Source organism: Corvus cornix, chromosome Z, assembly GCF_000738735.6.
Source record: "Corvus cornix cornix isolate S_Up_H32 chromosome Z, ASM73873v5, whole genome shotgun sequence".
Classification (NCBI taxonomy): domain Eukaryota; kingdom Metazoa; phylum Chordata; class Aves; order Passeriformes; family Corvidae; genus Corvus; species Corvus cornix.
In genome coordinates, this window is record NC_046357.1 from 16,258,289 (window position 1) to 16,286,135 (window position 27,847).

At 43.0% G+C, this 27,847-nt stretch overlaps 2 protein-coding genes across 5 annotated transcripts in view; one reads left to right on the forward strand and one right to left on the reverse strand.

Moving 5' to 3' along the window:
- UBAP1 (ubiquitin associated protein 1) overlaps positions 1–6,722 on the reverse strand; it is a 33,800-nt gene extending 27,078 nt beyond the window's left edge. The window contains exon 1 of one of the 4 annotated variants that reach the window (XM_039566974.1): positions 6,609–6,722. The gene's annotated coding sequence lies outside the window, so the exon portion shown is untranslated. Of the gene's footprint in view, positions 1–6,150; positions 6,176–6,608 lie in introns of those variants that run through there. The other 3 variants (XM_039566973.1, XM_039566972.1, XM_010395045.4) reach the window with 3 other exon arrangements.
- Positions 6,723–9,516: 2,794 nt separating this feature from the next.
- Positions 9,517–27,847, forward strand: part of DCAF12 (DDB1 and CUL4 associated factor 12) — a 33,402-nt gene continuing 15,071 nt past the window's right edge. The window contains exons 1-7 of the mRNA XM_039566698.1: positions 9,517–9,739; positions 10,571–10,825; positions 20,916–21,122; positions 22,540–22,600; positions 25,272–25,465; positions 26,548–26,613; positions 27,263–27,425. Coding sequence (XP_039422632.1) covers positions 9,659–9,739; positions 10,571–10,825; positions 20,916–21,122; positions 22,540–22,600; positions 25,272–25,465; positions 26,548–26,613; positions 27,263–27,425 — 1,027 coding nt within the window. The 5' untranslated portion in view covers positions 9,517–9,658. The remainder of the gene's footprint in view (positions 9,740–10,570; positions 10,826–20,915; positions 21,123–22,539; positions 22,601–25,271; positions 25,466–26,547; positions 26,614–27,262; positions 27,426–27,847) is intronic.

The window sequence follows — 27,847 nt, forward strand, 5'->3', positions numbered from 1 at the left end:
CCACAGACTTGCAAGGTAGTAGGAGTGACACACACACACACAATTACAAGCCTCCCAACAGTAAGGGCATAAGGATACTGAACTTTTGGTGCTCAAGTAGAATAGAAAATAGAAAAGAAACCAAAGACATGGAAAGACACTGCTTTCAGATGAAATCTAGAAACCTACAGGATATTTGTAATGCTGGGAATTACACACTTCTCATTCATTTCTTTCCCCTGAGGGGAAAGTAGTTTTGCTGAAATTCCCCTATACCCTCAGCACTGCCTAGATCTTATATGAAACTCCAGAATACTTGTCAAGGCACTTAACCAGCAGTGACACCGTCCCTCTTCTGCAGGTATGAGGAATAAGACACAAAGCTGAAGCAGTTTGCCCACAGTCATCCAGCTCAGCCAGCAGCAAAGTCAGAACAAAACCTGTGTCTTCCAAATCCCAAACCCACACCTACCTCAGGAATCTCACTGCAGTCTCTCAAGTTTGGAACAGTATCTATTCCCTACCAAGTTACTCCTATTCAGTCTTTTTCATCTTACTATAAAAGCCCTCTGGATTTGAGTATGAAATTTGGTGTAGTCCAAACTTTATTTCTAGGTTACTACTTCAAATTAATTTAAGTCTGTAATTTTGTTATATACTATATATCCTGTCTCACTTAGTGGTATATACTTTTTCCCTGCACATCAGGAAGTTCTTCAGCAGATATAGGAATGAATGTAAGCCCCAGAACACTTAAAGCAATGAATAACTAAACAGAAATGGCTCATTTTATGTGCAAAAAGAAACCTTCAGAGATGCATTAGCTTAATTTTCTCAGGACATTTTGACAGATCTGACTCAGCTTCAGCAATCTAGCCTTACTTTTTTTTATAACTAGACCAGAGTAGGTTGCTGGATGAAGTTGCCCCATGGCCACCCAAGGGTCATTCCACAGATTTTCGTCTCTAAACATTTAAGGTTGGCAAGAACACAGGACTGCTGACAGCACAGAGATCTCTCTCAGTGGACCATCATAATAATCATGACAAGGCAGCAAGATGATTTCTGTTTTTAAGAAGCAAAGTGGTAAGACTGTGGGCTGACCATTCCTCCTCTGAGCAATCAGATTTTCTCCTGTAACCTGAGAATCAGGCCCAGCCTGCCTCTCTCATAAACCCACATGTCTGATTCAATCCATCTTACTTTAGGAAATTAATCCAGTGCTACCTAATGACAGAATATGAGTATCACATTTAGATCAACATCAATTTACAGGAGAAATTTGCCTTGAATGAACATTGGCATAAATTGGATACACACCTTCTCTCCCAGCTTGAAGGGAAAGTGAGAAAACCTTTTACATTACTCGGTAGAACCAATTTATCCAGAGTACAGCCAGATCGCCTGCACTAAACATGGTTATATTTCAACTGTTCATCTCCAGTATCGTAACACATACAGAACACCCCATAGACAGGCAGACCTTCAGAACTGTACAATAACTGTGTATGCAATATGGGAGCTCAGTATGAACAGGGTGACATTACCACACCACAAAAACAGCCATCACAGTCATTTCGCCAACCAAATGTGTTTCCAGAGTCCACCCCCAGCTCCAAAAGCAGCTCAGACCTCCTCGCCATTCAAGCCAAAATCAACTTCTCCACCTTTGTCTTCCTTCATTTATCTTTCATCTTATAATATAATTGTGGATTCTGTAAACTGCATTTTTTTAAGGCTTTTTAAGTTAAGACCTTCATACAGATGAGATTACAGACCATAAGAGTATTACTTTTACATTTATACTTGAATTTGATAGCTCTCCGTTTGCATACAAACTCAGAAATATTCAACAGTGTTAGCTAAAAGCAACAAACTTTTTACTGTCTTTTCTCGCATTTTCTTTGCAAAAAAGACGTTAAATTACTAAGCACTGAAATTCAGTGATCTAAGACTGTGTAAGACTTCCAGGTAAGTAAACAGAAATATGTACTAGGCTCCCTCCCAAAAGCAAGAATGAAGCCTAAAACTACAGGTACTATTTTTTCCCCCTCCTCCTTAATAAAGAATATAAAGGTACTTTCTGGAAACACTTCTTTTGTACATTGTTACAAACACAGCAAGCAAAATGAAACTCAATAATCCTTCAGCTATTTTCTACCAAGAAGTCACACAGACTGGCAACAAACTGCTTGTGGTGATATAATACTTAATTAAAAGATTAAGAACACATTCTTTCCTCAGAGGTTATGCAGCATAAAGCTTTTCTGCCCTTTTTCACCAAACATAGTTTTATTCCAGATGATTAATGGTGATTTTATTCAAGAGTCCCTTCTCTCCTACACATGCCTCCTGTACTTCTACGTCAAATTATTACACACTACTATGCAAGGACACCACATGATGGTATGAGTCATTAGGGTGGAACCCAGTGTGGCTTTGCTGTATCACAAAAGGAAACATTTAAAGTTTTAAAAAGTACTTCTGAGAGTGTTAATAAACTAGGAATCTAGTTTTATTTTAATGCTCAGAATTGATGAGGTGTATCAAACGCATAAGCACTTCCCTGTGTCTAAATTAGGCACGGAGCTAAAACATGACACAGCACAACTGGTAACAGGCACCCTTTGAAACATATCCTCCCAAAACCAGGGAATAAATCTCACCAGTTATTTCAGTCATGGCTTTCTCTGCTGCTAGCATAGAGATGTCAGATGGTGCAAGCACAAACATATACATAAGGAAGGGGCTTAAAAATAAAATCTTTCACATAATCTAGGAGATACTTACCAAAAATGCTGAGCTCCAGCAACACAGACCAGACAAGAGCTCACAACTCTTTACTACTACTTTCCACTATACCAATAACCAACAGCTAAGTACATAAAGTATACTGACATGCTGCAGATTGTCCTCCAGATGAAGAACTTACTACATCTTGAATAGCACTCACTTTCTTCTGATTTAAAATGTTACTCTCACGTAAGACTTTGACACAAAATGCAGCTGAGAAAATACAAGCCCAGTCAGTTACAAACTGTAATGCTGCTAAATGCAACATGGCATTTTGAACCAATCTGCTTTCTTTCTAGAAGGGACGATTTAAGCCTAAATCAGAGCAATGATATTATGTTCCCCTTCTGATATAATTCTGTGTTTCAAGTACATTGCAAGCTTAAGGGATTCTGGAAAGACCTTGGAGCTTTCAAAAATTAAAAAAACACAAACCAAACCGAGTCTGGGCATACAATCTGTCCTTTAAAAGTTTCCCATCCACAGGAAAGACAGCATTTCTTAACATTTAAGAAAAAAGCCTTTGCACACAAGGACGTGGAATAAACCTCATGACTTGAGAGAGGGAAAGCCTCCAGTGCTTAGGTTCTGATGGTGACCTCAGCACAAGACTACACTGACTGCAAAAGGTCATTAGGGACACAGAACACGAGCTTATTCAAACCAAGTCAGAGGGTCAAAGCATTAGGCAATGCACTTGCATACCAGAGAGGATTACCTACCTAAGCAGCTAACACACAACAACTGTGAGCTCAGGCTTGTATCGATCAACTGCACTAATCCCAAGGGTCGATTGCAGAGTGGTACATGCTGCAAGATCAATAGCCTTGCTTTCCCAGTTGACAGAGTAAGCATACACAATGCAGGGAAGAGAAACAAACCTTTGATGCATCCTAGAAGGCCTACTTTTTCAAATAAGAAAACTATTTATAAATTGTAAACAACCCTTCTTTGCCTTTCCTTCAAAGAACTGTTTTCATGAACAGCTTCAGAGCTTTCCAATTATGGCTCCACTAGACCTTCCTTATGCTGACATTGATCTGAATTGCACTGATCAATTTTAAATAGATAATTTAAAATTGACGGCTGAAACTCTGGAATTCATGATTGAAGAGACTGGGAGTGATTATGCTAGAAACAAAACACCAGAGAAGGTTGGACAAAGTTCCATGTAATAAGAAAAACTAAATTTCTCACAGATCAAATTATCAAAATATTCAACCCAGCATCAACTGCAAAATACAGGAACAGACTGCTGTTAAAAACTCATTATAGAGAGACTGGACATGGACAACAATTATCAATTAAACAAATTATCAATCCCTAGAGTTTGTGAAAGCAACAGGAAACCATAAGCTTACACAAATTAAAAAGGAGGATGAGTAAGGTGATACCTTCAGTGTCATTACCACACTTCTGCCACCAGCACCAGCCAAAACGGCTCCGGCTGCCACAGTGTGACAGATGAGGCTGGATTAGTCCAGAAACCTGACTCCATTCTGTCAGTTACCGGTTTTTGTCTCGAGGATAACAAAACATCATGTGAATAATGGAGATGGAGGTTTTCCACGTGTTTTTGACGATTTTTCACCATGACGATTTTTCTATCCATCCGCATAAATTATACAATAAGTCTCCCAGCTGACCAGTACATTCTTTGAATATTCTGAAAATTTAAGTTCTCTTCATTAAAGAGAAACTAACACTTATTGATTCACATATCTTAGATCTGAGAGTTTCTCCCTTTAAAGTTTGATGTCCCTTTGTTTCAGCTCACACTTGAATGGCACAGTGTCTGACTTTAGTAGCAGCAACTTCTTCCCTGACTCCTTTGTTCCACAGGCCATGCACAGGAAAAAAAAAAAACCACACAAAAGGAGATATCAAACGTGCAGGCCAAGTAAGGTGGTGAGGCAAGGAAAGGACCATCACTTTCAGTTTTGTTTCTGAGACTAAACCGCAAACTTGCAAAAGCTGTTTAAAATCACATACTTTCTTGTCTCCCTACCTTTAGAATTAAGGGTTTTGCCTAAAAGTTTTAAGCCACCCAGTGGCAACGGTGACCTTAAGAACCAGTGGCACTTCTGAACTGCAGCTCTGTGTGTACAGGAAACTGAAGTCATTAAGCAGCAGTTCTGCGTGGTGCTGTAACCCAACACCAACCTGCACACGCCTCAAAACACTCCGTGTGCTGCTGCCACAGGGAGCACGTCAGCCCACCCTACTTACTGCCCGTGAATCCTGCACAGCTACTCAGATTTTCCTGTGGAGAAAAGGGGAGGAGGCCAAAACAGTTTTTCCCCTCTCTTGCCTGAAAAATGCCAGGAAACCAGCAGCTGCAGGAGTGCCTGCACTGGGGCAGAAAGCCCCATGCTCCAAGGCTAATAAGGGAAGGTGAGGAAGAGGTCTGGCTAACTGCACCACTTCCTCTTTTTCTTTAACACCCTGGATCACAGCTGGAGTAGGAGTAAGATTCCCCTCACCAAGGTCCCACAAAAGCCTCTTAGTCCCATAACAGGCAGTGGAATGCAGCAAGCCTTCCATCAGCAGCACAGCCACTGAAGCTGTATCATCAAGCACAACCCAGTTGCCCCTTAGTTTGGCAACACTCACTTGCCAAAGAGAGCAATTTAGGAATATCAACCTCAAAGTGTTTAAATCCAACACAAATACATTTTACTAGGTCCACGATGGCAGCTACATCAGTTCCACAGCCAAGTGCCAGAGTCCACCTGCATATCTCCACTCTAATGAGACAGCATCAGTGTCGTAACATTTCTGTATGACTGGGGGTTTTTTCACTTGTTTGGAATGTTTAATGACATGGGGAATAAAAACAGTGGATAAAGTGGCTATTTATTTCCATCTATTGTTATTTCTTCTACTAATTTGAAAAAAGAAAACAACAAAGCAACCTAACTTTCTCTTTAGTAGGATAAATTTTGAGCTATCAAAACACAGGAAGACAGCCCTTTAATCACACTAAATATAAATAAATAAATAAATGCATGGAATGTCTTACTTCAAGCAAGCACTCAGCTAAAGGGAATACAAAGCATTATCAGGAAGTTAGAAACAACTAAACTGAAGTATTCTTACACCAGTGTATATCCATGGGATGTCTGCATCTCAAACTCTGAGAAAGATGTAGTCAAAAAGCAGAATAGCTAACTGGAAAAGATCCAGAAATGGATGATAAGCATAAACAGAGAAGTTTAGGACTACAACCCATGAAATAAAGATGATCTTTAGCCTACAAGGAGATGCAGCCAAACAGAGACTACTCTGTGATTTGGCAGAACTCTAAAGTCACAAGTGGCATAGGGCAGATGAGCACCGTAATTTTCACAGCACAGGAAGCAAAAATTAACAAGTTACCTGAAAGCAGACTCGACACACACCACACCCCCAAAGAAAATCAGATGTTTTGGTTCTTCACCGATTTAGTTACTGCGGGCAGGCACTTCCGAACATCACGGACACCAACAGCTTACTCGGATTTCAACAACCACTGAGCAAACTCATCAGGGGTTACTAGGCAGAAAGACATTCCCTTGGCTCCGGCAGTCCCGGAAACTGCTGGAAAGCAGGAGCGACAGGAGCGTCACCCCCCACCTTGCTCCGCCGGTCCAGCCCAGGGCCGAGTGCCGGCACCTCAGAGCGGCTGTACCGAGCGGGAGCGGAGGGTCCCTGTCTCCAGAGAAGAGGAAGGGGCGAGGTCCGTCCCCGCCTGCCCCCGCCCGCTACCTGCGGCCCCCGCGGTCCCGCCTGTACCTGCAGCGCCCCAGCCCCATTGCCCCACTCAGCACCTGCGGCCCCCCAGTCCCGCCTGGTACCTGCGGCCCCCGGCCCCGCTGTTCCGCCGCCCGCGGTCACCGCCCGCCGTTCCTACGGGCCCCGCTCGGCGCCGCCGGCCCCGGGCGACGCCATCTTGTCTGGGCCCCGCCGGCGGGATGGCGTCACTCCGCGACGTCACCTGCGCCCGCCCGGCCAATCGGGAGCGGTGGGCGGTGATGTCATCGCAGCTGGAGGGGGCGGGGCGAAGGCGGAGCCACGCCTCTTCCTCGAGGGGCGGGGCGGGGCTGGGGCGTGTCCGTGTCGCGGCCGTGTCGCTGTTCCCGTCGCTGTCCCCTGCCTTTGCCAGCCGCTAACCCTGTCACTGTCCCATCCCTGTCCCTATCTCATCCCTTCCCTGTTCCATCCCCTTACCAGCCGCTGTCCCTGTTGCATCCCTCATCCTGCCCCGATCCATCTCTTTCCCAGCCCCTGTCCCTGCCCTTGTCCCTGCTCGTGCCTGTTCCATCCCCATCCCTGTCCTGTCCCTTCCCTTCCCCTGTCCCTGCTCCTGCCCCTATCCCTTTACCTGCCCCTGCCCCTGTCCCATTCCCTGTGCCATCGCTGTCCCTCTCCCTGTCTCTGTCCCTGCCTTGCCCCTGCCCTGCCCCTGTCACCATCCCTGTGGTGCCCGGGGGTCTGTCCCCAGCTCCTGCCCTGCCCAGGAGCTCCTCCAGCACCTCCTGTCCCTCTCCCAGCTGGGCACCGTGCCAAGCTCCCCAAGGGGCTGGATGAGGGTGGTGAGTGGGACCCAGAGTGGCCGTTTGACCCCATACCCTTCAGCGCCTGCCCTCAGCAGCCATGGCCTCCTCACCCTCCCGGGGGGCTCAGGGGACATTCTCGCTGGATGTGCGGCCTTTTGAGTGGTCCTTGTTCCAAAATGGAGGGGTTTTGTCCAAAATGGGGGTGGTAGTTGAGCATGTGAGAGAGGTTATGGAGAAGGGAATTAATCATGGTAAATCACAACTGAAAAAGGCCGAACTGGAATTACCCTTTTTATCCTCAGAGGAAACTGGAAAGCTTGAGAGGTTCTTTTATAGTTTCTTTTCCAGTTTGGCTTCTCACAGCACCTTTGTCTTTGGAGTTGGTTGGATTAAAACACAGAATCAAGGTCATGAAACCAATGTTGTATCAGGAGAATGTGTACTGATTCCATGTGTCTTGAGGCACCATCAGATATCAGGTGGTCAGAAGCTGGCTTTTTCTTAAAGCCTGTCTGCATATCACATGCTTTTCATTTCTTGTTTCTGCAATGCCACTGGCAAGTAGCAAATGCTGGGTTTGGATCGCATGCAACTTTGCCTCTGAAATCACAGAAAAAGTGTATGAGCCATGCGGACATCAGAAAAAGGACTCCTTCCACATGACTCTCAAAGAGGTGCAATGAAATGCAAATACACATTATTTTTTTTAATTCCCCAGCAATAAGTAATTTCCCAGGTGGAATGTGTGGGAAAATGACTGGAGGTAAAATTAGAGAAAACCGGGGAGTTATATTTGCATTCCAACAGAAGGTAGTACAGAAATTACAGGGTGAAGTGCAGTTGTGATTCCCTGGATGGGATGTGGTCAGCATGCCCAACTTCCTACACACAATCCATGCTGAAGGGGACTAAAGGGAGGCTGGAGCAGAGTGGTGACACCAGGGCCAGGCTCCGTTGAAATCCTTACAAGAGGCAGAACTCAGTGGTACAGATAGCAGCTGAAAACCAAGGGAAAAAAACAGCAACTGAAACAGCAACTGGCAAGATCATAAATGCCTACCTCCACCCAGAGGTTACCTCAGATGTGACAATGTGACATTGACATTACCCATCTCCAAGGTACAACCACCCCACACTGAACATGATGTATGACTAGAGTTACTCAAGCTTGTGCAAAAATAGTACAGAAGTAAGTTTAAAAAGGAGAGAAGTTAGGGAAGATTCCATTGTTACTTCAGGGATTGACTGACTGATCATGCTGAACCCATAAGAACTGTGCTCTATGTGTGATGATTGTTTATCTCGATTGCTCTGAATATGTTTTTTCAGCCAGATACTATCACCAGCAATCTTTGAACCTTAACCTGTCATAGTTTTCTATTATATTAATAAAAGATTATTATTCTGTAGACTGTCCTTCAAGGTGTGAGTCCTTTAAGAGCATTAACAGTGGGTAGAATACTCGACTGTGGAGGCGTGGGAGAGGGTCTCATGCTTTTGGTGTGCATTTCTGGATCTTTTCTGGGGTGCCAACAGGCCAGCTAAAGATGTGGAAACCCTCGAAGGGGTTTTTGTATTTGCAACCCTGAATTTTGTATTTGTGACCCTGAACAAGTAAGTTGAACCACCTTCTGATCCAGTGGACTGTTCAGTGAAGAGTTGGACGTTAGGAAGAATTTCTTCACAGAAGGGGTGATTAGACATTGGGAATGAGCTACTCAGGGAGGTGGTGGAGTCACTGTCCTGGACATCTTTAGGGAAAGACTGGACGTGGCACTCAGTGCCATGGTCTGGTTGACAGGGTGGTGTTCAGTCGTAAGTTGGACTGGATGAGCTTAGAGGTCTTTTCCAACCTAATTGATTCTGTGATTCTGTCCCCATACTGAGACCCTGACAGACTAGTCGGGCACAAGTGTCTCGGCTTTCCTGGGGCGCTGAGAGGCTGATCAAACACGAAGGGTTCGGGAAAATCTCCCTTCCTGGGAGGGATTCCCGAACCTCCTCCTTGTACTGAGCCCGCCCCGCCGCTAGGCGGCGCCGGACCCGCTCCACGCTGGTTCCGCTGCCATGGCAACAGCAGAGGGGGCGCGGCCAGCTTGCTGTCCGGTTGCTAGGCAACAAAGCAGCAGGGCGTGGCGGGGTCGCCGCCGCAAAGCTGCGACGCAACTGTCGTAAAAACGAGAAAAAAACCCCTAAACCCCGTGGTGTTGTAAAATGCCGTGAGGCGCGGCCGGCGGGGCCTGAGGGACAGAGCCCGGGCCCGGTCCCGCTCCATATGCCCCGAACCGTCCCGTCCCGCTCCATGTGGGGCCGCTCCTCGTCCGCATCCTCTTCCTCATCCTTCTACTATGGCCCGGAAAACAGTTAGCAGGAAGCGGAAAGCGGCGGCGGCTGCCGCCGCGGGGACCGGGGGACTCCAGGGGGAGCAGGTAAGGGGTGAGGGGGGGATAGGGAAGAAGCGCTTGTTCCCGGTGGTGGGAGGGGGGAGAAACCCTGGTTGCCGGGGCGGAGCGGACGTGCCGGTGCCTGGGAGGAAGGGGGGTGACCCTGTCCGTGGTTTGCGGAAGGAAGGTGTCCTGGGGGTCGGGGGTCCTGGGGAGGGGCAGCCACGGTCCCGGTGTCAGCCAGGGAGGAGGAGTCCCGGGTCTCGCTGTCACCCGAGGAGGGGCAGCCCGCAGTCCCAGGGTCACCCGGGGAGGAGGAGCCCTCAAGTTTCAGGGTCACGGGGGAGGAGGAGCCCCTCATCCCAGGGTCAGTACCCCCTTTTTCCCCGCGCCCCGGGGCTCGCGGTGCCCCGTTGAGTTCGGCCGTTCGCCCGTCGCTCCTCGTAGCGATGATGGCTGGGTGGCTCTGGCCCGGTCGGAGGAGGCCGAGTGCCGCGGTCGGTATCGGGGGGCCACCTGGGTGTCACCCCCACGCCTGCCAAGCTGAGGGCGAGGGCTATTGGAGCTGCTCCTCTACCGTTCCAAGCGCTCCGCTTCTTCCCGTGAGCATTTGGCGTGCCAACGGTGGCCAACCGCCGTGGACTGTCGTTATATCATCGCCGTGTTACTCCTTTAGCAGATATTTATGTTTAATTTCACGCTGCTAAAGGCTCTGTCAGCATTCCTGAGTTAATTTCCATGCACGGTGTTCATGGGTGGTTTGGAAGGCTTCAGGGTTTTGCGGGGAATATGGATATTGAATATTGAATTTGGAAGGGTAGTGTCTTAAAGTTTGTTGTAGTTGTTTTGTCCGGTTTCCAACTTTATTTTCCACAGTATGGATGGGATCACTCGGTTCACAAAAGGAAAAGGCTCCCGCCGGTGAAAAGATCTCTGGTGTACTACGTGAAAGGGAGAGAGGTCCGGATGCAGAATGAGTCCGGCTACCACCGCTTGTTGCATGGATACGCAGCCCAGCAGCTCCCCAGCCTCCTGAAGGAGCGGGAATTTCACCTCGGAACACTCAATAAAGTGTTTGCCTCCCAGTGGCTGAACCACCGACAAGTGGTGTGTGGGACAAAATGCAACACGGTAAGTGCCACCTCTCGCTGTTTCCCTTTCCTCTGTTAATTATTCCACCTCCACCCTCAAATGATGCTTATCATAATCAAAGTGTGTGGATGGCCAGGGAGAACATTAGGAATTAGGAGTGGAGTCAAAATTGCGCACAATTAACTTCGAATGAAAGCAATGCTTAAGGATGATTTGTCCTCATCTGGAAATGTGACACTACGAGCCCCAGCGAGGTACCTCATGAAGCATCTGGGTGATTTGTACTGAACGATTTACACCTGTTTGTGGGATGAAGAGCAACGTTGCGGTTGGATCTTTCCTTTTGTCCTGCAGATGAGAACCTAATGGACTTTCCTTTTGTCCTGCAGATGAGAAGCTAATGGACAGGTATTAGCGCTTCTAGTGGTGGGTGTCAGTGTTTGGCAGAACTTGCTGCTAAGGTTCCTTTTTTCTGTTATGCTCAGTCTTACACAGTTTGGTTTTACATATGGTTCTGTGCTGATGGCTTTTAAAAGTTGTTATAAAACTGTGGTTAAACTCCAGATATTTGTCAGAGCAGCCAGAAATGTTCTAAGCTTAAAAAAAATGAGTTTCAGATCTTCAGTGTTATCCTTTGCTTGTTGACTTCATAATTCTTCACTCTAAAACTGTGTCCACTGTTCAAATAGCTTCTCTTGTTTATATATCTTTACATGCTTTTACAAAAACTAAAAACTCCTCAGGTTCTTGAAGTGATGCTTTGAAACATTTCAGGGGAATGTTAAAATGGTATCCTGTGGGATTAGTAAGTGGAGGAGATCATATTTCATAGGTAATACTCTCTCCACCAGAGTTAGTATCCCAAGCTAGTTGGCTGAGATGGCAATTTCATGCATGAAGTCGTGATTGAATTAGTGCAAAATCCCAAATTGGTCCTTTGGAGGTTAATTGGTGTCACAGAAGGGAATCCAGGGTTACAAGGAATGTTTGCATAAATTAAGCAGCTCTTAAATCTCAGAGTGTATCAGTTGCTGTGATTGCTTCTTTGCCTCAAGATCTTTCTGCGTCAAAGCCATACACTGGTCTGACCAGCAAGGGACAGTGGGCTGGTTTTTCTCCATTTCAGATGTTCTGTTATTACTCACAGTTGCACAGGGGGAGGCTTTCATGCAGTAGCTCTTAAGAAGCAGGGCCTAACTGTATAAACAAAGCAATGTTTTAACAGCAATAAGCCCAAAATAGAATCTGCCTACTTTCTCCACATATGTTCATCTCCTCAGCCAGTCAGCAGCCAGCACTGGTTGCGGAGCTGCTTACAGGAGACAGACTCCTGCTGAAACACAAGCTCCCAAAAATCTTGCTTACTCTAGCAAGATAACTGCGTGTTTTATAAAGCTGCAAATTTTGCTGTGTTCTGTAACTTTTGTAGCTCTGGTGCATCTGCAGCAAAGATAAATGGGCAAGTGGGTTGTTAACGCAACCTTGCAGAAAATTGTTTGGGTCCAAACAATCATGGAGCTGAAGAGGGATTCAGCAGTATTGTTGTTCCCTCTGCACATGCTGCAACCAAGTGTGTTCTTCCACAGCCAGACTTAATGTTAGAGACGGACCTTGTCTGTCATTGACCAAAATAGACTGATTGCAAAAGAAGTCCGTGCAGTCTTGTGGAAGATCATATATGAATTATGAATACTGTAATAGCTGTAGCTTGTTTGCTTTGTGTTCACATTTGAACAAGTAAAGCATTAAACTCTACACTCTAATTATGAGATTTTTGCCTCTAATTTCTTGAGTGAGTGACCTATTAAAGAAAATTCATTGGCTGATTCTCATATGCTGAAGTTGTGGCATTCAAGTTCGGAGTAAATCTAAAACACCTTGGTTCACTTCAGCAAGGTTTGCTGCATTCAAGTTGCACTTAATTAAAGTTAACACAAGAGAAAAATATAAACTATAGCAGTTATTTTAATCAGTGCCTGACTGTGGCACTGAGTGCTTTAAGCATTTAATTTATAAATTGCCCTTCACTGTGCAGTGCCAGGAGGATTCACTGTTCTTAATGACAAAACAAAAATACACTCTTGTCATAGAGGAGGAGGTTTGGGTTTAGTCACTTGGCAGTACTAGTTACTATAAAAACACTGAAGAGAATATGGAGCTCTCTGTCAATTACTCTTTTTTGATGAAGATTATAATTAGTTTAATTATGTGGAGTAACTTTTCATCCTTAAAATTATGCCAGGGTGTGAAATAACTTTATTCTTCTCCAGTGGATCGTGATGCTCATAGTTGGGCAGCTGTAAATCAAGTATTTCAGACATTAGTGTTTTGTAAAGGTGCGTGCTTTTTCTGGTAGATTTAGAATTATGGGAGCTATTACAAGCATTCAGGCACCTAAAATTTCAAATGAAATCACCCAGACTTTTCACGTGGGCTTTGCAGAGCCAGGATTCCTGTTTGCAAGAATCTCCTAGACCTTGCATGCAATGGGCTTCTTAATGTTTTTCCAATTCAAATGAATGAGCAGGGAACTTCTGATGTGTCCAGGGTGTGTTCTGACAGGTATCTAAATTACCAGAGACTGATACCATGGAGATATATAGAAGATACTGTCTGTCTCAGAAGAAGATATGTTCAGTAATCTGCAGTCTTCTGTTCAGGCTTCATAGGGAAACTCTTGAGACATAGGTAGGAGACAGGCTTATGGCAGACAAAAACACAGAACACAAGGTTCCTTTGTTTTTTGGTTTTTTTTTTCTCTTTACTATTTCAGGAAATTAGGAAGAATAAAGTAGCGTATAAAAAGAAGTTTCAGTCATAATTTTTCAGCCTCTTCTGCTCTGTTAGTTACATGTACCTGTTCAGGATATAATCCTTTCGCTAATTTTGAAGTTAAGGATGAAAAAATATAAAAGCTGTAAATCATTCCCTAAATACAAGAAGCTAATTAGTTTCCAGTTGCTTGAGAATATAATTGCCTGGAATCTAGTTTGGTTTTTTTTTTCCTTTTCCAGGCAGGCCTAATAGATGTATTTGTGTTTAAAAACTTCCTTTCTGAATGCTCTCTCCTGATTTCTGAGGCAGGTTTTCCAAGGCATGCATGGGTTGGTTTCTGAATGCTGGCTGAAGCCGTTTTTCTCTTCAGCAGATTCCTTTGCTGCCTTGGCTGCCCTGCTGTAAATCACCAGGTCTCATTTCCTGCTAGAGACTTTAAGCTTGTATAAGAGATCCCATATCTGTGCATCTTACACAATTACAGCCCGGTCTTGTAGTCCTGGGGTTGTGGTGAGAGTACAGTGGGCAGTTCCTCCTCCATCTGTGAATATGAACTGTCTATGGGGAAAATTATTTCTCCTTGCTTTGCAAGTTAATGTGTGTTCTGGCTTTTCACGTGTGAGAAAGCATCAGGATGACATTTCTGATGACAGGTAGGGAATGAGAAGTCATGCTCGTCCAGTTTGTAGCTGTACTCAAAAGTCCAGTGAACAGTGACTAAAACTTGGTGTAAATAAACCTCTGATGCCTGTGGTTGATATCTCCATTCATGTTTCTTTCAATGGCTTGTGAGCAAATAGCCAGGTATTGTTTCTTGTCTCAAGAGTGTTTGCTTTTCTGTCAACTGCTTATGATACTCATGTCTGTCTGGTAGTTTCTGTGCCAGGTATGGTGTGAGTCGTAGGGATGCCCTTTAGCAGACAAAGTCTGTCACTTCTCCATCTGTTGCCATCTGTCAGTATGCGTTAACTGTCTTCCAGCCCCCTGAATTTAAATGTGGAGGGCAAAATGCAAATAAAAAATGTTAAATGTGATTTTGGCACTGCACAAATTCAGTAACATCAAAGTCTGTATTAGCTGGTAGTGCTTCAGAGTTTCACAGAAAGGTGGAGTGCCTGATTGCATGGTCTTGTCTCTGGAAATGTGAATTCAAAGTCAACCAACTTGCTGGCTGCTTTTACCTCTCCTCACTTCTTAGGTGGTTTCTTTATATTGTGGATTGTTTCGCTTTGGACCCTTTCAAGAAGGATGTGTAAGGCCATTACGCACTTGAGTTGCCTCTACTGCATAACCTGTGAGTAAGTTTTGTGCTAAGATTAGTGCATGTTCGTGTGGCTGATGTAGTTGCCATTCCCCGTGATGCTTGAAAAGTCATGGCAGTCAGATGAAGTCCCAGGTGACTGGAAAAGGGAAGCCATTGTACTTATCTTGAGAAATGATAGAAAGGAGGACTCCAGGAACTACTGGTCTGTCAGCCTCCCCCTCTGTGCCTGGGAAGATCATGGAACAGATCCTCCTAGAAACTCTGGTAAGGCACATGGAGGACAGGGAGGTGAATGGAGGTAACCAGCACGGCTTCACAAGGGTAAGTCCTACCTGACAAACCAGAGGCCTTCTGTGATGCAGTGACCTCAGGAGTGGACAAGGAAGGGATTAGAGATGTCATTTATCTGGACTTCTCTGAAGCCTTTGTCACAGTCCCCCACAATATCCTTTTCTTAAATTGGAGGGAGATGGATTTGAGGGATGGACTGTTGGGTGGTGAGGCATTGGTTGGATAATCACATTGGGAGGGTAGTGGTCTGTATCTCAGAGTCCCAGTGGACATCAGTGACAAGAGGAGTCTTTCACAGATCCATTCTGGGACCAGTGTTTTTTAATATCTTCATAAACGGCATAGACAGAGGGATCAAGTGCACCCACAGCAAGTTTGATGACAACACCTGAAGGATGGGATGCCATCCAGAGGGACCCAGACAAGCTCGAGGAGTGGGTCCATGGGAACATCATAAAGTTCAAGGTCATGTGCAAGGTGCTGCACCTGGGTCAGGGCAACCCCCAGTATCAGCACAGGCTGGGCATGAACAGACCCGGAGCAGCCCTGCCCAGAAGGACTTGGGGGTGCTGTGGGTGAGAGGCTGGGCATGCCCCGGCCATGGCACTCACAGCCCAGAGAGCCAAACGTGTCCTGGGCTGCACCCAGAGCCCCGTGGGCAGCAGGGGAGGGAGGGGATTGTGCCCCTCTGCTCCGCTCTGCTGAGACCCACCTGGAGCACTGCATCCAGCTCTGGGGTCCCAGCACAGGAGGGACAGGGACCTGCTGGAGCCAGTCCAGAGGGGAGGCTACCAAGATGGTCGGGGGGCTGGAGGACCTCCTAAAGGAAAGGCTGAGAGAGTTTTGGTTGTTCAGCCTGGAGAAGAGAAGGCTCTGAGGAGTACCTAAAGGTACTTCCAGTACCTAAAGGGGACTTATAAAAAAGATGGGGACAGATGAATTGAACAGGGCTTGCAGTGACTGGAAAAGATGTAATAGTTTTCAACTAAAAAAGGGCAGAGTCACACTCGATACAAGGAAGACTATTATTCTTTACCATCTGGGTAGTGACACACTGTTATGGGTTGCCCACAGAGCTTCTGGGTGCTAAATCCATGGAAACATGCAACAACAGGTTTCTGAGCAACCTGGTCTAGCTGATGTTCCCGCTCACTGCTGGGCACTTGGACAAGACAACCTTTAAATGTTCCTCGCAACCCAAACCGTTCTATGCTTCTTTATTTTGACCTTCAGCAGAAAGCAGACATATGATGCCAGTTTGATAGTTTAAAGTGTCCATGTTTCTTTGGGGCTTGGCATATATTAGTAAATCTGTATTGTTACAGAGCAAAGAACCTGATGCCAAGTGTTTTATGAACAGAAAGGAGAGATATTTACAATGTGAATAAAAGTCAAGGCTGAGAACTTGGAAAAATCAGTCAGTGCTACTCAGCTGTGACCAGCAATAGTATTACGTAACAACACAATAATTGTCTTCTTGTGTTGTTTTGTTAGCAAGAAACATATTTGTAGTAGAACAAGTAATAATTTTCCAACTTGGCTGAGGGTGAGATCTTTTTGTGACCAGCCTCAGCTGGTCTGGAGTCGTGCTGTTGCAGAAGTGGATGTTGCCACCTGCTCGTTTTGGCTAGCACTGATGTGCGTGTTGCAAGGGAGTCAGCTGGATCAGCTTGCTGCTTTGTGTGCAGACAGGTTTTCTTGTAGGGTTAGTTTCACCAAGGTAGAGATACTATCCAGTTGACCCTGCAGCTACTTGAGCGCTAGTTGCTGTCACAAGGGTGATGAGACTGTTTGGGTAGATGGTGAGGAGGAGGCATGGGGATTCTCAAAGACAAGCTTAAGCCAGTTGTGAAACTTAAACGTGATTGATTCTCTCTTAGTGACTATTTTTAGCAGGGCAGTGTATTTGTGTTGGGTTTCTTTCAAAAGTTACTACGAATGACAAGAATGTGCCCGTGATTTCTGAGAGCACTGTGTGAAGAGCCGGTGCACAGAGCATGTTGTGAGCTCTTGCATAAAAATGAGCAGTCTCTTTTGTGCATGTTATTTGTGCTTTAAAATCTCCATCCATCCTGCTTATGTAATAAAAACAGGATGGCACCCTTTATTTTTGTTCTGATGGATTTATACAGTCAACTAAAAGATAGGGTAGGGCTGCCTGTTCATCTGCTGGTTTTTGTGCAGGGGTAGCAGCTGAAGGCACAAGAGTCTATGTGCCCTTGAAATGGCATTTCATATACCTCTTTTCTAATCTTGCTGCTTAAAGGGAATGTTTTCAGTTGAAGATGGGAAGGGAATTTATCGCTAATGGATTGTTAGCTTTCTAGGTGTTTCTTCCCCCTGAATTATTGTCCCCTGAAAGGCAGGTCAAAAAATGAAAAAACATGGCAAACCATTCTGCTCTCAGTCTGGCATATAAGAATATAGTGGGTTTTGCAGTTCATACTCTCATCCTTGGATACTCTGTTCCCTGTCACAGTCTTTACTTTCGGCAAGCTGATTAATGAACTTCCCTCATCAGTGAAGCGAGGTAGTTTCTTGGTTGACTTGATCGTAAGCAGGCTGGGCAGGCAAGAGGACAGCCATATAGTAATTGCAGGGAAGCCATTTGCCAAAATGACTTCTCACCACTTCTGCAAGCCAAAAGAAAAATAAGCATACAGCTATCAATCTCTGTAAATATGCAAAGATCATGAAGTTTCATGGCTATGTCAACTGTAACCATGCTTGTCTGCCTTGATCCTTGAGTAATAGCACTGCTGCAAGCTGTACATCTAAACTGCTTTTAAAAAAGGGAAGATGGATTTCTCTCTTCCGTGTCATCCAGCCTGTTTCCTTGTTAGAGCAGTGTTGTCTGGCAGAGAACATGACAGCTGAGCCTGCTGTGATTCTCACAGATGAAGTGTGGTCCTTGCAGTTCTGTCAGATGGCCGAAGCAATCCAGATTTGGTAAATCCTGGATATTAAGTTATTTGGCATACCAAAGACATGTTTTACTAGAAGAACTGAATTTTGTGCAAAGCTTAAAATCAAGAGACAAATATGCGCAGATGAGTGTTTGGAGCCTGGTGGGGTTTTTTTATGTCCGGTAAAAACATTGTGGGCTGGTTTTTAGTTTCTATATAATGAGTAGCTTGGAAAAAAGTTCTTATTCCTGTTTCAGATAACAGAGAAGATTACTGTATGGTTCAGTTATCAGGACTTTGTTAGGACTCTTTAAGTCCATGCTGCTTTGAAGGTGTTGGCAGAAGTACTTAATTCAACAGTAGAAAATATTTAGTATTTTATTTTCTCTGGTGTCTTTAAAACTCTTGAAATGGTATTGAAGTTTTGTGTACTCTTAACTGGGTGTTTCTCTTGTTTCTTAACATTTCTCCCTTTCTGGCTTTAAAAGTATCTAGCGACTGTTTGGCTTATCTTGCTTTCTGTGAGCTGGATTTACAGGGATGATTTCTGGGCAGTTAGAGGTGCAGCTTTCAAGTGTGAGCTTTTGGCTTCCTGTGATGCCTCAGGTGATGCAAGAATCTCAGTGTATGCAAGCAGTGGTTGTTTATTTTACTCGAAGTAGGTTGTGGTTGTTTTTAAACTACTGGAGTTCCTCACCAAGCAAGTGGAGAACTTACTGCTCAGACCTTTACAGCCAGAACATAGCCAGTCCCTTATATGTGCAAAGTTTAAGTTCTTTATCTTTTTAGTCCAATTAATTTGGAGTTTAGGCAAAGGTATTTTGTGTTAGGGTAAGTCTTTATTAACCAACACAGGTGTATGACAAGGGTGTCAGACTAGAGAGTGCAAAGGGTTTTAATTTCAGTCCTCATACCAGTTTACCTGCTCTTCCAAGTATGAATCTGTTACAGCTGAAGTACAATTCTTTTGAGTCCATGAACATCCTTAGGTGTGGATTTGTTTTGTTCTTAATTAGTACTTGTGGTGTCAATATTAGGACCTGCAGCTGACACCTGCAAGCCTTAATCCTAACTACTAAACTGTTAATTTGTTTAGGGTTTAGGGTTTTTTCAGTAGTTGAAGGAGGATAGGGGATGGAATTGGGCGTTTCTGCTGGAAAGAAACACTGGGGGGAAAAGGGGATATGCACTCACATGGGAAGGACAAAGGAGGATGAGAGGAGAGGGAATTACTGATCCTGGTCCTTCAGTGCAGGTGTTAATTTTCAGGTTAGGGCAGAGGGACTGTTGTGTGCATTGTGTTTTTACCAGCTGTCTCTGGCAGTGAAGGCGTTGTCAGGCTTGGGACGAGTGAGGAGTGCCTCCTTCCCCTCAGCTACAGCTCAGCTGTTGCCATACACCACAATTGTGTGCAAAATAAAAAAGTAAACATGAAAATGCAGTCTCTGTAGGAGCAGTCATCTGTGCAAGACTGCTGCCTACAATCAATTGCAGGTTGAAGGTGATGCATAATTCTAGACACAACATGCAAATAGCAATGAGGAGATTTCAGCTTTCTCTGTGGAATGTGTGTAACGTACCGTACTTTGTCAGGTTTTGATAGGACGTTAATATTCTGCTAGTTCAGTACATCAAGTAATAGATATGCTGCTGAATTATCTTGATGTTATTTGTCTTATACTTTCATTAAAGAACAGATCTACGTTCTGTAAGAGTTCACCAAAAGCATGTATAACTTCTCTCTGAGAACCCCTAGATTTCTCTTCTGTTCTTCTAGAAATGTCTGGAAAAGGATTTCAGAACAATTTCCTTGAGGTGTGTATTTTTAAAATTGTATTGAGGGTTTTTGTTATTACTGTTATCCTCCTTGGTTCACTTCTAGAGGTTTTGAGACAACGTTCTTGGTTATAGAATGAACAGACTAAAGATGATGTAGAATTTAATTATAATCCTGAGCTGTGAATTCTTCATCACTTTCCTTAGTGCCAAGTCAGCTTGAGATCCTCCATTTCCTTGCTTCACTCATGTTCTCTCACAGGGCTTTGTCTCCTCTGTTAGACCTATTTGACTGTCAGTGCAGCTGCTCTCTGGGAAGCCATCTGTGAAATGACCCTGCGCATGAGCCTCCCAAATGAAAGTACACTTTGGCAGGCAATGTAAACCTTTATTCTGGTTTAAACTGTAACCTTGTGGTTGTATATGTCTGAACTGACATAACTCTGGGTATAATGTCTGTTTGAAGAGTTGTAAGGCCTTAGTACAGAGTTTTCTGATATGATGTCAGTGACATATTGCTCTAATTTCTTGTCTTTTTGCAGGATGAGGTATATAGCTAAATCTTTTTTTTCAGATGTTTGCACTGGCAGTACTGTATTTAGTTACTATTCTCTGTGTATCACCAGAAAATAAATTCCAGTTGCATAGATTTATAAACTGTCAGTCTGCCAAAGCCAAAACTTCATGGTAAGTGTGGTATCTGGGAGGTGGGAGAATCGTGCTAAGTCCCATAGGGCTTAATGGCTCTTCTGAGGTGGGGTTTTTTTCTCACTGTGGTACATAGAAATTGAAAAACAATACTGTTTTGTCCTACTGAACAGGGAAAAGAGTTTTATATTCAAAGGCTTTTTTTTTTCAAGTGGGAACCTCATGACAGATTTCTCTCTTCTCCCTTCCATTACTGTGAAAATGAAATGGGATGATTGAAATAAAACCCACTGTAATTGTTACTTAACCTGTTTTAAGAAGGAATTTATGCATTTTTCAGCCATCCTTGAAGCATTTGTGGATTTCAACTCAAAAAGAATGTCAGTTCAAAATAGGGAGGATATTTGACCATCTTGTTTTTCTTATCTGTTTGATGATGACTTACATGTCTGTTTTTTTTCCCCCCCAGTTATTTGTAGTAGATGTCCAGACTGGTCAAATTACCAAGATTCCTATCCTGAAGGATCGTGAACCCGGCATGGTGAACCAGCAGGGATGTGGCATTCATGCCATTGAGATCAACCCCTCGAGGACCCTCCTGGCCACAGGTGGAGACAACCCCAACAGTCTTGCAATTTATCGTCTGCCTACACTTGATCCTGTCTGTGTGGGAGATGTAAGTGGGAATATCTGGGGAAAGTTTATTCTGTCACTTAAAAAGGTACTACTTTGAAATGTGTATGGTCAGAGCAAGGTTAGTATTTAGGAGTCTTGTAAGGAAGAGTAGAGTTCTGAAAGCCTGAAAACATCTCTGATTGAGTTGTCATTTTTGCTGTGGTATCTTAAATATGAGTGAGTACTCAAATATGTGAGTGGATTTTCAGGGCTTTGAGTCAGTTTTCTTCATCACCTACAGGACCTCACCTGAGGTCTACTTCAGCTTACTTTTTAACACCAAAAATGTAAGAAAAGCCTAAATATTAAAGTCTAATTGTGGTGGTGACCTCTGAAACTAGTTACAGTGAAAAAGCTCTTTTGAGAAATAAAAATGATATTTCAAGTTGTTAAAATTTCCCCCTTATCCAGTGCAGCTTATGGATGTATTATTCCAGAGGTGGAACTTGGCTTTGAAGATTAGTTCTAACCCAGTGGTTTGTGGCAGTTTGATAGACTCTGGTACTGGTTTCATTTCTGAAACATCCTGAGGCCTTTTTAAAACAGCCAATCTTTAAAAAAACAAGCAGGAGGGTATACTGGTGTCCTGTGAGCGCTTGTCTCTCATTTCTCCTTTTTATTCAGGACTTTACATGGGCATTAACTGCAACAGCAGAGGTCAGGTCAGAGTTTCTGCAGCAGCAGATAACCAGCTGCAGCAATACTTGACTGAAGATTTGCATGACTTGCTCTTCATTTGTGTGACTTTTTAGCTTTTTGAAAAGAACTAGAGTCTTACGGTCTTTTTCTTCCCCCCGCAGGTTTCTTACATGCTAAAGAAAAGAGTCTTGAAACATTAATCTATGGGTCATGTGTTGTAAATACAAGATTTTGATTACTTTTTATAGTAGGATATGCATTTGAAGAAAAAAACCCCAACATGCTGATACTTTACAAAAAAATGCTGCTCTCAGAATGGAAAACCTGAGAATTCTGGAAAATCTTAGAATTTAGATGAATTTGTCATTGGTCATAGGCCTATTTTTCCAACACCTTTTACACCTTTATCTGAAAGTGTGGAGCAGAAGTACTTGAACTCCAGACGTTGAGGATATAGCAAGTATTTTTATGGCAAAAGCTCCAGATGAGATGAACAATTCCCAGGATGGCACGAGCATAGGGTAGCAAATGATACTCTGCTTGGCTTCAGGGCTAACCAGTTGAGCTCTTTATTAATTACACACTTCAAAAACAGAAAAATTAAAATTACTGCTAGGTACTTAAAGTGCTTCAGCTTGATACTGGAATCTTATCTGTATGTTTTTAATGTAGGTCTGTCCTTTTGAGCTTGTACTAAAAATAGCAGTGAAGAACACTTGTCTGCTTTGAGACTGCTCTTGAGTATAATGGCACTGAAAAATCTGTCTTTCTTCCTTTAGGATGGACACAAGGACTGGATATTTTCAATTGCGTGGATCAGTGATACTATGGCTGTTTCTGGTAAAGTAAAAATTTCTCTCTTGCGGTTTTTTTGTTTGTTTGTTTGTTTTTAAACTTTCCTTCTCTCTGAATTTTATACTGATGTACAGTATTTGAAAAGTATTAGGAAAGCACCTCTATCAGGGCATTTGAAACCACTTGCAACTACCTAGGCTATTTAAACACTTCTTGGACTTAGTGCAGTGCTTTGTTTTATTTTGCTGTAGGGCCTTAGTCTAGATCTGATTTTTCTAGTATTAGAATATTACTGTGTTTCTAGTGAGGGGATGTTTGAACACAATGAGTTACAGGAAAGGGTTCCACATAAGAGGAGTAATTTCAAGAGGGGTGTTAGTTATTGGTTAGTAACTTTGGAATACTTTAGATCAATATCGGTTCCTGAAGTAATGTGAAAGAGTAATTAATGACAACTGAGTTTGTTCTGTCAAGCTCTCAGTACAGTTGTGTGTATGTGTATATGCACTTACACTGTGCCAATGAATACAGAAGGCTGTAATAAAGAAACTCAGTTACTGACTTTTGGTAACTACTTGGATAATCAGAGTAACTTCATAAAGAGTTACTTTGGTAAAGGCAAAAATAGTAATATGCTGTTGCATTAATTGTTTACTGCCTTTCTGTGCTGACAGGGTGTAGTGTTCTGTACACAGAGTTGTCAAACTGCAGGTGACAGAAAACTGTAACAGTCTTTTATAAAAGTCACATATCTGAATTGTTGGTTTAGTTTAGTAGGATTTTTTTTTTTTCCAAACCCAAAAAGCTAATCCTGGAATTTCATTTTTGAATTTAATACAAAAGTTGATCCTTGCAAGTCTCTGCCCCAGATATCTACAGAAACTCCCCCACATTCAAGCCAGTAAGCTTGAAGAGAACAGCACAGATGATTACAGATGTCTGGGGGAAAGATAAGGACCTGATAGAATGCATAGCATGTGAGATTGAACTGTGTTGAGTCAATATTTTCTAAAGGTCAGGGGTGGATGTGAGAGTAGAAGTGTTCTCTATTCCCATGTTCTCTACTGTGGTGCTTGTAGCAGGCAGGATGTAGGTTCCAGTCTCCACATGTCAGACACCAGGGAAAACTTGTTGAAAGCAATTAGCGAGACTGGTTGCTAAACTGAATTCTTTAGACCTCACTGACGACCCTAATTAAGAGGGGAAAAAAGACAGCTTTAACTTCTGACATGGTTTTAATTTTACAGATGAATTTACAGATTTCAATTACATATGTATCTGAAAATGTGTAGCAGAAATACTTGAACTCCAGACGTTGAGGGTATAGCAAGTATTTTTATGGCAAAAGCTCCAGATGAGATGAATAATTCCCAGGATGGCATGAGCATAGGGTAGCAGATGATACTCTGCTTGGCTTCAGGGCTAACCAGATGAGCAACATACATGGACTTTTTCTCCTGACAGGTCTATTAAAAGGGATAGCTTCCTCTGAAAGTATGTCAAAATGTTTAGAAATTTTATTGCTGAGTATTCAGCCTCAGTAACAAACAAGATTAGGTGCCATTAAGACCAATGGCATGTAATGGAGTGGCAGGATGTTGTGCTGCTGTTGTTATGCAAGTGCCATTAGGATGCTCCTTATTGTATTTGTCTCTAGTAGGTGATAGTGGCAAATACCTGAATCCATCTGTGAGGGGGCAAAGCCACCTCTGCTGTGCTGGACCACCCCTATTGCAACAAAATGTTTTGCTTTACTGTCTTTGCAGCTTCTCCCCTATGAGGTAGCAAAGCTGATGAATTTAATAGCCTCATATAGATATATAGACTCTTCTGGCATCTTCATTATGAATTTCTTTTGACAGAATTTTTCACTTTATGTAGAGATGAAATTGACGTACATGTCAAATCTGACTTAGATGGAAGTGAGTTGCCTGAACACCAGAAGGGATGTGTATGAGGCCTTGGATTAAGCCTGTGTTGGTCAGGCATTCAGCTTTCTTCATCCAGTGTTCTTAACATTAGTGATTTGTATTTTGGATTAATGTCTTCAAATTTAGTAGAAAAATAAAATGAGTTCTTGCTTGTTTAAACTAAATTGCATTCTTTAAGGAAGAAGTGGCACAGGTTTTAGCAACATAATTTTTCTAATAGATTTCATCCAAAGTGGTAGAAATTGTGATTTGAAATAGATGTTTCTGTTCAGCTCACAAATGAGTGTGTAGTCATAAGCATAATGATAGAAATCAAGTAAACCCAAATTGGCATAAACCCAGCTGAGGTTCTTTTGGAGATTTTTTGCATTGGTTTAACAGACTCTTTTACTAAGGCTGAGAATGACAGGCTCAGGCTGGACCTATAGCGTTCAGTCACTTCCGAGTTCATTCTACGTATGAGATGATGATAATGGTTGCATGGGGTTGTGGGTCTTGATGCATCCTAATCAGTGTGAAAACATGCGAGATGGTCTAGCTGATTGGAAAGCATGTGGACAGTTGATAGTGAGTTCATAATATTCTGAACTTTACAGCTCAGTAAAATCATGTTTTTGTTAATCATAATTAATATATGGGCACTAACAGCATTTTCTGTTAGATTGAACTAAGAGTATCCTTTTTTTTCAGACCCTATTGATTAATCTTTTTTTTTTTGAAAAGAAGAGTTCTGTATATGTGGAATGGACTGTTTGATCAGGTTCATTTATGGACTATTTGATCAGGTTCCCGGGATGGTTCAATGGGTCTCTGGGAAGTCACAGAGGATGTGTTGTCCAAAAGCGATGCCAGGCATAATCTCTCTCAAGTTCCTGTCTATGCCCACATAACACACAGTGCTCTGAAGGATATCCCGAAGGAGAACACCAATCCTGACAACTGCAAAGTCCGAGCACTGGCTTTCAACAATAAGAACAAGGTTAGTAAGATAAGCAAGACAGTTGAGGAGTCCTAAAACTGTCCCTGTATAGTAGAAAAACTAAAAAGTAATCTAAACAGAATATACCAGAGAAGCAAGCTAATATGTTTTTCTCTGATTCTTTTGCATCCTTGTCTGGTGAGGTGGTGGTTTTAGTCTGATGTTCTCTGCTTCTGCCCCAAGTGAATGGAGGAGTCCAGAAGGAAGAAAAAAGCAACCCCAGACACTTTAGAATGCACAGTTTTCCCATGGGTTTGATTTTCGTTTTGCATCCTAAGCAGGGGAGTAAAGGAATATTTACAAGAAGCAGATAAAGCACCAAGACATGTCTTGCAGCTTGAATCCCATTCTTGAGTTTCTGCTTTCTTTTGCCCTCTGTGAAGGCCAGCTAACATTTAGCACTTCCTGTTCTGATGGCTGAATCCTTTCTGGATTGCTCAGCAAGTGAGGTGACTGACTCACAGGGCAGGCACTAGTGCTTGCTTTGGGGTTATTTTGTTGGTATTTGACAAACAGTAAATGTCAATCTCCCACATCCTGATCTCCTGTTATTACTAGTGGGAGTAGCAATTCATGCTCCACTACTTTTTTTTCCCCCCTGCCCTCAAAGAACAGAAAAGGTCTGAAGCAAAGGTGGGTGTGCTGTTGGAAGCACCGTGCTCCTGTAGGCTTTATTTTTCTCAATAGCTGTTAGTTACTCCTCTGATGGAAACTTCATGTAACTTTTTCAGTAGAGTAGCGCCTGAAATTTGCTTCAGGGTTAGAATCAGTGTGGGACCTGCTGAAGAGAATTGTCAACTCTAGATTGTACTGTCTCATAATTTTGAATGCCTAGCAAGATTAATGGTTTTGAAAGTTACTGTTATTTACTCTTTTGTTAATTTAGGTTCTACTTGACATTTTGTACTGTATTGCATTCTATAAAGATCAGTATAAAATGAAAATTTATCTTGATAGAGCCTTTACAGGATTATGAATAAGTTCAATCCAGAGTGTGCAGCCTGCCTAGAAGAGAGTGTGAGTTTGCAAGGATATCTATAATACAGAAACTAGCTCTCTTCTTTTTATTTTCTTTCTAATAGGAGCTGGGAGCTGTGTCCCTGGATGGGTATTTTCATCTTTGGAAAGCAGAGCACACACTATCAAAGGTACTTTTCCGTTTGTTGGAGTTAAACTTCAAAAACTGCAAGCCGTTAAGGCTGTTCACTATTCTTCATCTCCTTCAAATATTTGAAGAGCAGCAGTGTTTGCAAAACACTCAAAAGTTCTGTGTAAAATGAAATGTGCTAAAATTTGGAGCTTGAAGAGGAGAGGACTCTGCACTCCCCTTAATTTAGAGAGCAGGAAGCATTCTTAAGTTTCTGCTAGTTCTGGGTTAGCTGAAGTGAACTGTTGCATAGAGTATGGTGGATACTTGATCAGTAGAATTCATAAAGGAAGTTGCACTTACTTAAGTGTAATGGCAAATCACACCCATTACCTATGCTAGTTAATATGATAGTCTTTTTCAGCTGAGAGCTGATGTCACTGTGCGCCTGCTAAAGAAACAGCAACTTAGAAGGATCTGAAACAATTTATCAAATGTCCATTTTTCTTGGCTTCAGCCTTTATTGTCTCAGTTTGCTTCAGATAAGGCACCCCATTGCTTTCAGGGCTTTTCCTTCTGGGTCATGTTTTTCACCTGCAATTTTGTGGATTTTTTCCCTGCAACTTCCTAGAACATAGCTTACAAAATTGTTCTGTTAATGCCTTACTCTTTTCTTGTAACAGGTTGATTTTTATTTTTTCTGTTTCCAGTTACTTTCCACTAAGTTGCCATACTGCAGGGAGAACGTGTGTTTGGCTTATGGTCAGGAGTGGTCAGTGTATGCAGTAGGATCACAGGCGCATGTCTCCTTTCTGGATCCGAGGCAGCCTTCTCACAATGTTAAATCCGTCTGTTCCAAAGAACGAGGCAGTGGTAAGAAACCTGTCAAAGGTGCTTCAAATGGTTTGCTTGCAGAAATAGCTGTTAAAACTGTAGTAAGTCAAGATTCTAATAAAGAGGAAGGGCTTCTCCAGTGATTGGCTAAATAATTAGCAGTGTATAGGTTTGGCTTTTGTCACAGTATACCTTGAGCGACCAACAAACCAAATGTGGCCGGCTCTGAAATCTAATGAAGGGCAACATCAGTGCCTTTAGGAGCAACTCAATTGTAAACCATGCAAATATTACTGAACTTTAAAAAGCGTGTATTTTACTGCTGTATATTTTTTACTGGATCTTACTCTGTTTTTTATCATCTCAAAGCAAATACAGTCTTTTTACCACTGTTCATACCATTCTTTCATTCTTCTCTATGAATTAAAGAAAAAGGCATTTTGTCTGATCTGTGCTACCTT